Source organism: Miscanthus floridulus, chromosome 8 (assembly GCF_019320115.1).
Source record: "Miscanthus floridulus cultivar M001 chromosome 8, ASM1932011v1, whole genome shotgun sequence".
Classification (NCBI taxonomy): Eukaryota; Viridiplantae; Streptophyta; class Magnoliopsida; order Poales; family Poaceae; genus Miscanthus; species Miscanthus floridulus.
In genome coordinates, this window is record NC_089587.1 from 51,918,985 (window position 1) to 51,929,033 (window position 10,049).

Here is a 10,049-nt window from a genome sequence, read left to right on the forward strand (position 1 = left end):
CCCAGCCCCAATCATTTTTTCATTTTCAAGCTCATAACCGGCAATGAAGGTACATCACTGCCGGTTCTCACAAATCTGGCAGTGATGATGCCGGCAGTGATGTGCAAATCTAGCGTAGTGATAGCCTGCCACAGCTAGTGCTTGTGGCGACGTGTACGTATTAATGGCTGAATAAGTCTTAAGTTGAACCTATCAGCAGAACTGAAGAAACAGTCTCTGGCAGCTTGAACCTGCTGATGGAACAATACAGTTATCTTATCAACTTTTCAAACCTACCTTGCTTTTAATATTTTCACACGCACCATACGACTAACAACTTCAGCGCCGTGCATGGTCTCTTTGCTTCTAGCACAGCATTAAAGAAAGTGTATTCTTTCTTTTCATTTCTGTGTTTTGGGGTGGCTGGGTTCAAGCGAACTATCATTTTAAAAATAAATTTTTGAATTTTTGAAAGTAACCATAAAATGAAGATTTATAGTGATTAATCACATAGTCATCCAAATTTTAAAATGTTTGGAAGTAAACCGCAAAAATGAAGGATTCATCAATGGATATGAATTTGAAGAAAAAATAATTGAACATCCATTTCTACCCCTGTCGCAGATGACAAGGCACAGGTATAAGGGCGTTGCTGATGGTGGACAGCGATAGTTGCGTAAACAAGAAATGTGGTTCATTGATCAACCTATGCTTGTGCTAACAAACGTATATATAAAGAGTCAAGTCACAAAAAAATATAGAAATAGTCAACAATGCGATAGTGCATGACCATCGTACAATATCTTTAATTACTTTTTCCACCTCATATAATTATAACTATCCAACAATCTCCATATTGCCATTCGTGACCACTTGAAAGAGTCATAGCAGATTAATGTTTCGAATGTTTACTTGGTCACCGAAATTTGTTTTGCTTGTGCAAATTATCAGTCAGTTCCACACCAAACCAGCATGTGCGTACACGCTTTACTAGATCAAGCACTTGATTGCTTCTTAGTAGCTTTACACTAATACGTACGTGAAGTATAGGGATGGTTTAGCATGCATGATTTAAAAGAGAACTCATATAAAATAAAGACCAATTTTTTTCCTTGTCAATCTTTACTTTGTTGCTTGATATTTAATTTACTAGCTTATGGTCTGACGGGTTTTCTTAATTTGTTGCATTTCATCACCATTATTGGTTCCGACATCCGAGTGGATTCCATTCTGTAAATATTTAGACACAGTCACTAGCTAATACACATATAAGGTGCTGGTGCATTTGGATTTAGTGATGTTAACTAAGACGAAATTAAATTTTATAAAAATGAATTGTTTTGAGCCTCTCCGACGTGCATATAACCATGATCCCACAAGGTTATTATTAGACATTTATATATGTTTAATTCACATTCTTCATGTAACTTGTAACACAATATGCTCCTTAAATAATGTCCCTATATATATATATATATATATATATATATATATATATATATATATATATATATATATATATATATATATATGTATATATATGAAAGGCCACGAGCAACAGGAACCCAATGCATCCCGATCCTTGGGTGGCCTTCAACAAATGGGTCGTCCAGCGGGTAGCTAAACTGGTCTGTGACATCCGACCCAGTTTAGAATTTGGCCCATAGTGGCCATGTGCATGTTGATGAGATATTGTGGTGGGTTTAGTCCCACCTTGGTTGTTTAGGGTGGGTTAGACCAATATATAAGGCTTCTAGAGTCAATCCCACCAACCCCGGGTTAATCCTTTTACGCGAAGCGAGAACGAAAGCGTAAGTGGGATGGTGGTTGATGTGGTTCACTCAACGTGCAGAGTGGATCTAAGCCGTTTGGACTCTTGGGCACTACAAATGGTATCAAAGCTGACCTTCGCGGCCACGGGCGCGTGCGGCTTAGGGGCGTGGACATGGTGCTCATTGTGCGTGTAGGCCCTGCAGGGTGCACGGCATGGCACATGTGTCGGCACTGGATGCACGGCTGCATGTGCTAAGAGGGAACATTCCTGGTTATTGTTTGCCCTCGTTGTGGGTTTGTGTTGGACCAACGAGGATGTCGGGTCCTTTGAGAGGTGGGGGTGTATGTGACATCCGGCCCAGTTTAGAACTTGGCCCATAGTGGGTATATGCATGTTAATGAGATATTGTGGCAGGTTTAGGCCCACCTTTGTTGTTTAGGGTGGGTTAGTCCATCCCACCATCCCTGGGTTAATCCTTTTACGCGAAGCGAGGACGAAAGCGTAAGTGGGATGGTTGTAGATGTGGTTCACTGAGCGCGTAGAGTGGATCTAAGTAGTTTGGACTCTGCGGCGTTTCATGGGTCCTGTTTGGTCAAGGCATGGCGTCGGCCCGCACTATGTCTACTTGGGTCATCGTCACTAGCCAACACTGCCATAGTGGTAGTAGTAGTAGAATTAGTGGTAGTAGTAGTAGAAGTAGTGGTAGTAGTAGTAGTAGTAGTACAACTAGTGGTAGTAGTTGTAGCAATAGTGGTGGTGGTAGTAGTAGAACTAGTGGTAGTAGTAGTAGCAATAATGGAAGTAGTAGTAGAAGTAGTGGTACTACTTGAATATATTCTTCAGCATGGATTGGTATCCAAATTACATGGCTTCTCTTGAGACATATGTGCTTGTCGGCCATCGTGCCGCTGTTTTTTTTGTAGGTTTTGGAAACCTCACCGTGTAGGGGAGGTTCTGCCGATTTTTTTTAAATGACAGTATTTTGTTCCATTTTTGTAGAGAAGAGCCCGTCGAAGCCGAGTTGGAGTTCATGTCGCTGTGCCGGTCTACCTACACCGTGCCACCTCGCCACTACACCGACCCACCATGGCCTCGCTAACCTAACTACGCCGCCACCCTAGGTATAACCCCTCTTTCCGTATCATGGTCATAGATCGCGTAACCTAGTTAGGCGTCTCCTGTTCGAAAGAGATACGGTTGGAGGTATGCAGATCTTTGCATATTTATGACCGTATCTGTTTCGGATTGTCCACGTTTTTTGGACAGCCCGCGGATGTGTAGATGGGTTAGTTTCCATGGTCTACTCTGGTCCGAGACAGAGTTTTGGCATCACCTCCCTATTGTTCTCTGGATATGCACTCTTCTTTGGCAGGACATGTATCTAGAGAACAACGGGGAGGTGCTGCCAAAATTCTATCTCGGATAGGAGTAGAGCATGGAAACTAAGCTCATCTACACATCTGCGGATGGGATTAGGACCTATCCTCACCTATTAGATAGTGGGAACACCATGTAGATGCAATTGATGGTTACATTACTCGCTGATACATATGTTAAAGGATGGATGACCGTCAGTGGATGTACACGGGCTGGAGAAGTCAGAATGATTACACCATGGAATGGATGAACAAGACCGATGCTTTCTTGAACAGTGCATTTGGCAAGGCTGCTAAAGGACATTGCCTAGTTTTGTGTCCCTATTGCAAATGTGGAAACAGGAGGAGCGTAAACAAGGTGGAAATGGGTAAACATCTTGTGAAGAATGGATTTATGCCGGACTACACCCGGTGGGTCCACCATGGTGAAGCCCATCGTATGAGAAAGGAGGTGGTGAGACCATGGGTGGAGGCTTTTGATGCTGATGCCGGGGTACCAGACATGTTAGATGACTTTCACCAAGGATAGTTCGATGAGGGACGTGAGAAGGAGGAGATGGAGGCAGCCGCACAGGCGTTCTACTACATGATGGACTCGGCATAGAAACCCCTTCACGATCGGTCAACGGTGCCTCAACTGGATGCCATTGGACGGTTAATGGGGTTGAAGTCCGAGTTAAACTTGAGTCGACCTGGCTTTGATAAGATGTTGGACGTGATTGGCACCCTGCTTCCGGAGGGCCTCATTCTGCCAAAGAGCATGTATGAGTCACAGAAACTCCTTCGAGCACTTAAGATGTCGTATGAGCAGATACATGTTTGTCTGAAGGGGTGCGTCCTATTTAGGAAAGAACATGAGCATGCAAAGTTCTATGCAAAGTGTAAATCCTCCAGGTACCTGGAGGTAGACTCTGATGATGGCTAGAAGAGGCAACTTACGATCCCCATGAAAATCCTACGGTACCTTCCATTCCCACCGAGGATCCAACGGCTATACATGACCGAGGAATCCGCGAAACAGATGACATAGCACAAAAATGGCAAACGGTACAATCCTGACAAGATGGTACATCCATCCGATGGTGAAGCTTGGATCCACTTTAATGACAAACATCATGACAAAGCATATGAGGCTCATAATGTACATGTCACGCTGGCAATAGATGGGTTCAATCCTTATGGAATGATGTCTGCCCCATACACATGTTCGCCCGTCTTTGTTATCCCCCTTAATCTCCCTCCCGGTGTCTCCTTTCAACGACATAACGTATTCTTGTCGTTGATAATTCCTGGACACCCAGGGAGTAATATGAGTGTGTTCATGGAGCCCGTGTTTGATGAATTGGTCCATGCTTGGGACGAAGGGGTATGGACATATGATCGAGCTACAAAGACAAACATCAAAATGCACGTTTGGTACCACTACTCCCTGCATGACTTCCTGGCGTATGGGATATTCTGCGCCTGGTGTGTTCACAGGAAGTTCCCATACCCAATATGCAAGGAAGGTGTGAGGTTCATTTGGTTGCAGAAGGGTGGCAAGTATTCGTCGTTCGACAGACATCGTCAATTCCTACCTCTTGACCATCCATTCAGACAAGACATCAAGAACTTTACGAAAGGTGTCAAAGTGACAAACCCTGCACCGTGGATGATGACTGGTGCCGAGGTTCATGCTCAGATAGATGCTCTCATGCCTAATGAAGGTGGTTTTATGGGATATGGTGAGCAACATATGTGGACTCATATCTCGGGCATGACAAGGCTCCCCTATTTCGATGACCTTCTTCTGCCACATAACATTGATGTAATGCGCACTAAAAAGAATGTCGCCGAGGCACTTTGGGCAACACTCATGGACACTGAAAAGTCTAAGGACAACCCTAAGGGTAGAGTGGACCTAGCAACATTATGCGATAGACCAAATCAAGAGATGCAGCCTCCTAGTCGTGGTAAGACCTGGAGAAGGCATAAGGCCGATTTCATCTTGAAAAAGGACCAAAGGAGGGAAGTACTTGAATGGATCAAAATGCTAATGTTCCTTGATGGGTATGCAGCGAATCTAAAGAGGGGAGTGAACTTAGGCACTCTGCGAGTAAACGGGATGAAGAGTCATGACTACCACATAAGGATTGAGCGGCTTCTTTCGGTGATGGTTCGAGGCTATGTCCCAGAGCATGTCTGGCAAGTGCTGGCAGAGTTGAGCTACTTATTCTGCCAGCTTTGTGCCAAGGAGCTCTCTCGGACCATCATTGATGACTTGGAAAAAGCGGCACCCGTGTTGCTTTGTAAGTTCGAGAAGATATTTCCATCCGGCTTCTTCTTGCCGATATAGCATTTGATTGTGCACCTCCCGTATGAGGCACGGATGGGGGGCCCCATGCAGAACCGTTGGTGCTATCCAATCGAGAGATGTCTGTAGACTCTTCGCAAAAAATGTAGAAATAAAGCCAAAATTGAGGCTTTCATTGCAGAGGCATACATTCTAGAGGAGGTGTTGAACTTCACAGAGAAATACTACACTGAGAAACTTCCTAGCGTTTATAATCCACCCCCTCGTTACAATGCTGGCGAAAATGAATCAAACCTCAGCCTTTTCCAAGGGCAACTCGGAAGCGCAAGTGCATCGGCCACTAAGCAATTGAAAAATGAAGAGTGGCGTAGTATCATGCTATATGTGTTGACCAACCTTGTCGAGGTGCAACTGTTCATTAGGTAAGTTCTGAATGAACTTGTTTCATTTCGCCGTATGTCCTTGTTTCTTCGTCCAACCCCCTTGTTTCTCGTTGGTACAGGGAATTTCTTCGTCAATCCTGGCATGGATCAAGGCAACCTACCCCATAAGAAAATGATACCCTTCTTTCATGGGGTGCGGAACCAGGGAGCCCCGATTTCATTTGTTGGTTCAAACAGAAAGCCCAAACTGATGCATCTATAAGTCACGAGCTGAGACAGGTTGCAAACGGTTGTGCCGTTAGGGTCAAGTCATTTACCGATTATGACATGAATGGATATCATTTTCACACAGCAAGCTACGAGCAGAGTTGGTCCAATCGAAAAACCACAAACAGCGGAGTTGTTACGTCCGACACTGATGGACTTGACTATTATGGAAGAATTGAAGAAATCTACGAACTATCATTCTATGGTTCCAAACCTCTTACTCCTATCATATTCAAATGCCACTGGTTTCATCCTGGAGTAACGAGACGGACCCCTAAGCTTGCGCTAGTCAAGATTCGACAAGATTTCGTCTATCCAGGAAAAGATGTCTACATTGTGGCTCAACAGGCCGTCTAGGTTTAAGGGTTGGTCTATTGTGCACAATGTATCGCCACACGGTAAACTACCTATCCCAAACGATGAAGATTACAACTTCAACCCAAACACATATGATGGAGAGTTCTATCAAGAAGAGGGACTACAAGGAAGGTTTGACATAGACTTAACCAAAGAGATAGGAATGGAAGTAGACAATGAAAGAGATGATGACGAGGACGCTGGAGACGAGGTTCGAAATCTGAAGGACATACAAATGCTTGAGCGATTATGTTTAGGCAATGACAATGAAGACAACATTTAGGACATGTTTTTCATTTGAATTCGTTTAGGGTCCCAAATACTCATTTCAAAACCAGATGAACATAAAAGAGGGATGACAAATATCCCAAATGGACAAAAGTGTCTTACGGGCAGAGTGGTTAGGGGACAAAGACGAGCAGAGCCTAAGGTCGTGGGTCCGAGCGCCGGCGGCCACGAAGCACGCGTGTTTCGCACGAAAAAACGCGTGGCTTGTGACTTTTTTTATTAAGGTCATGGTGGTAGAGTGGCAACAGGGACACAAATAAAATTATAGTAGAGAAATACTGACCATTTATTTTATTATAAGTAGTAGCATAGAAATAATAAATACATACAGCTGTATGTAAAGTGCAAATAAAGCTCTATATTCCCATACAAATTATTCCAGAACTCATACAATGCCCAAACATGATTTATTTAGTTGTGGTTGTTCTCCCAGAACTGAGCTTGAAGCCAGTCAATTGTCCCCTTTTGCACCTGGAAGGCCTTGGCCAAGACATCATCTGAGATCGGTGGCTTTGATCCAAAGACTGCGTTGGCAATAGTAATAACCCCAGGGTTCTGGCTACTTAGTGCTGCGATCGCGACTGCTGGCTTGTCATGGACCGGATTGAATTGGAAGTGGATGAGCCCTTGGGGGAATACAAACACGTCACCCTTGTTCAGAACCTTGGCGAATAGCTTGTTACCATTGTCTGTGTTGGAGGTGACAAATCCAACAAAGAGTGTACCTTCAAGCACGGTGAGAATCTCTGTGGCACGTGGGTGGGTGTGTGGCGGATTCTGACCTAGTGGTGCGTAGTCAATGCGAGCCAACGAGATGCCCAGCGTGTTGAGTCCAGGCAACTTCATGACATTGATCAAAGTGACATTGGATCCGACCTTGCTTTTCATGGTGTCCCTAGGCTTGTCAAGGTTTGCTGCCTTGAAAAAGTCATCTGCGCTCACGGCCATGGGGTCCTTGCAAACAAATCCATTCACCTTCACTGCATATACAAAGCCAAAAAAAAATAGGTACACATCGATCAGAAATCACTAGGACAAACATAAAAATACAGTGTCTGTTCTGACAAATATTTCTAATTTGATCTGTAATTTATTACAAGAATATAGCGCATTATTTAAAGTGAGTGCATGCATACCTGGAGAGTGTATGTCGGCAACACAGAAGTCCTGGAGCGGGCTAGGGTCAGAAGCAATGGCCTGAGAAGTGACCAATACTAGAAAAGCAATAAGGAAGTAGGTAGAGGCAGCCATTTGGTTTTGCACTTCCTTTTGTGTTTGTGCTCTCAGAATTCAGCTATGGAGCTTCTTGGCTTGTTGTGTTTGTTTTTCTCTTGTTGATGCTCTCGGCATGGGGATGGTGAGAATATATAGCCTGCCACAGCTAGTGCTTGTGGCGACGTGTACGTATTAATGGCTGAATAAGTCTTAAGTTGAACCTATCAGCAGAACTGAAGAAACAGTCTCTGGCAGCTTGAACCTGCTGATGAAACAATACAGTTATCTTATCAACTTTTCAAACCTACCTTGCTTTTAATATTTTCACACGCACCATACGACTAACAACTTCAGCGCCGTGCATGGTCTCTTTGCTTCTAGCACAGCATTAAAGAAAGTGTATTCTTTCTTTTCATTTCTGTGTTTTGGGGTGCCTGGGTTCAAGCGAACTATCATTTTAAAAATAAATTTTTGAATTTTTGAAAGTAACCGTAAAATGAAGATTTATAGTAATTAATCACATAGTCATCCAAATTTTAAAATGTTTGGAAGTAAACCGCAAAAATGAAGGATTCATCAATGGATATGAATTTGAAGAAAAAATAATTGAACATCCATTTCTAACCCTGTCGCAGATGACAAGGCACAGGTATAAGGGCGTTGCTGATGGTGGACAGCGATAGTTGCGTAAACAAGAAATGTGGTTCATTGACCAACCTATGCTTGTGCTAACAAACGTATATAGAAAGAGTCAAGTCACAAAAAAATATAGAAATAGTCAACAATGCGATAGTGCATGACCATCGTACAATATCTTTAATTACTTTTTCCACCTCATATAATTATAACTATCCAACAATCTCCATATTGCCATTCGTGACCACTTGAAAGAGTCATAGCAGATTAATGTTTCCAATGTTTACTTGGTCACCGCCATTTTTTTTGCTTTTACAAAATATCTGTCAGTTCCACACCAAACCAGCATGTGCATACACGCTTTTACTAGATCAAGCACTTGATTGCTTCTTAGTAGCTTTACACTAATACGTACGTGAAGTATAGGGATGGTTTAGCATGCATGATTTAAAAGAGAACTCATATAAAATAAAGACCAATTTTTTTCCTTGTCAATCTTTACTTTGTTGCTTATTATTTAATTGACTAGCTTATGGTCTGACGGGTTTTCTTAATTTGTTGCATTTCAACACCATTATTGGTTCCGACATTCGAGTGGATTCCATTCTGTAAATATTTAGACACAGTCACTAGCTAATACACATATAAGGTGCTGGTGCATTTGGTTTTTGTGATGTAAACTAAGACGAAATTAAATTTTATAAAAATGAATTGTTTTGGGCCTCTCCGAGGTGCATAACCATGATCCCACAAGGTTATTATTAGACATTTATATATGTTTAATTCACATTCTTCATGTAACATGTAACACAATATGCTCCTTAAATAATGTCCCTATATATATGTATATATATATGAATGGTCACCCGATAGAAGGGGGGTAAGAAGTGTTCCCTCGATTCGTTGGCTCTTGTTATTTTACCTTTCTACATGGTATCATGAGCCCCCAGTCAATCAACCCCTATGCCACTGTCAATGTCAAGAACTAGATGCCGATCCCCTGAGCTCCAGCATCCCAGCTACTCCAAGTCGGCAGAGCTCATGCACTCCCATGTGCACCAAGTTTGGGCTTCTCCATCAGGTGGAGTCCTGTGTGCATAATTGGATCTACCAGAGCATCACCAACAACATGCTATACCTTACCGTGGAGCCCGAAAAGATGGCGTTTGCCGTTTGAACAACCGTCGAGGGCCTCAACCATGCCAACAAGCAGTCACGTGTTATCATCCTACACCACGAGTTCCACTCGATGGTTCTCGGGACCTTCTTCATCAATGACTACTACAAGCACATGGAGGTCTTCACCGGCTCTCTATGTGATGTTAGCACACCATCTCCAGGCCCCAGCTAGTGCTCAACCTCCTGCGCAGGCTCAACACTGGGTTTTCTACAACTACAAACACCATGATGGACAAGGCGACTCTGCCCTCCTTTACCACACCTTGGAACATGCTCTTCCTAAAGGAAGTACGACTCACCAA

At 43.2% G+C, this 10,049-nt stretch overlaps 1 protein-coding gene across 1 annotated transcript; it reads right to left on the minus strand.

Moving 5' to 3' along the window:
* Positions 1-6,993: 6,993 nt before the first annotated feature.
* Positions 6,994-8,037, minus strand: LOC136472017 (putative germin-like protein 12-4). The gene is made up of 2 exons (XM_066469763.1): positions 7,854-8,037; positions 6,994-7,697 (listed from the first exon to the last, which is right to left on the minus strand). The coding sequence occupies exons 1-2, from the start codon at positions 7,966-7,968 to the stop codon at positions 7,129-7,131; spliced, it is 684 nt and encodes a 227-aa protein (XP_066325860.1). The 5' UTR covers positions 7,969-8,037; the 3' UTR covers positions 6,994-7,128.
* Between the last annotated feature and the right edge of the window lie 2,012 nt (positions 8,038-10,049).

Bases quoted from the DNA above. Each gene is read 5' to 3' on its own strand.
- LOC136472017 (XM_066469763.1), bottom strand. From the start codon at position 7,968: ATGGCTGCCTCTACCTACTTCCTTATTGCTTTTCTAGTATTGGTCACT. The intron at 7,698-7,853 runs GTATGCATGCAC...TTGTATATGCAG, and splicing joins TGCCGACATACACTCTCCAG to TGAAGGTGAATGGATTTGTT.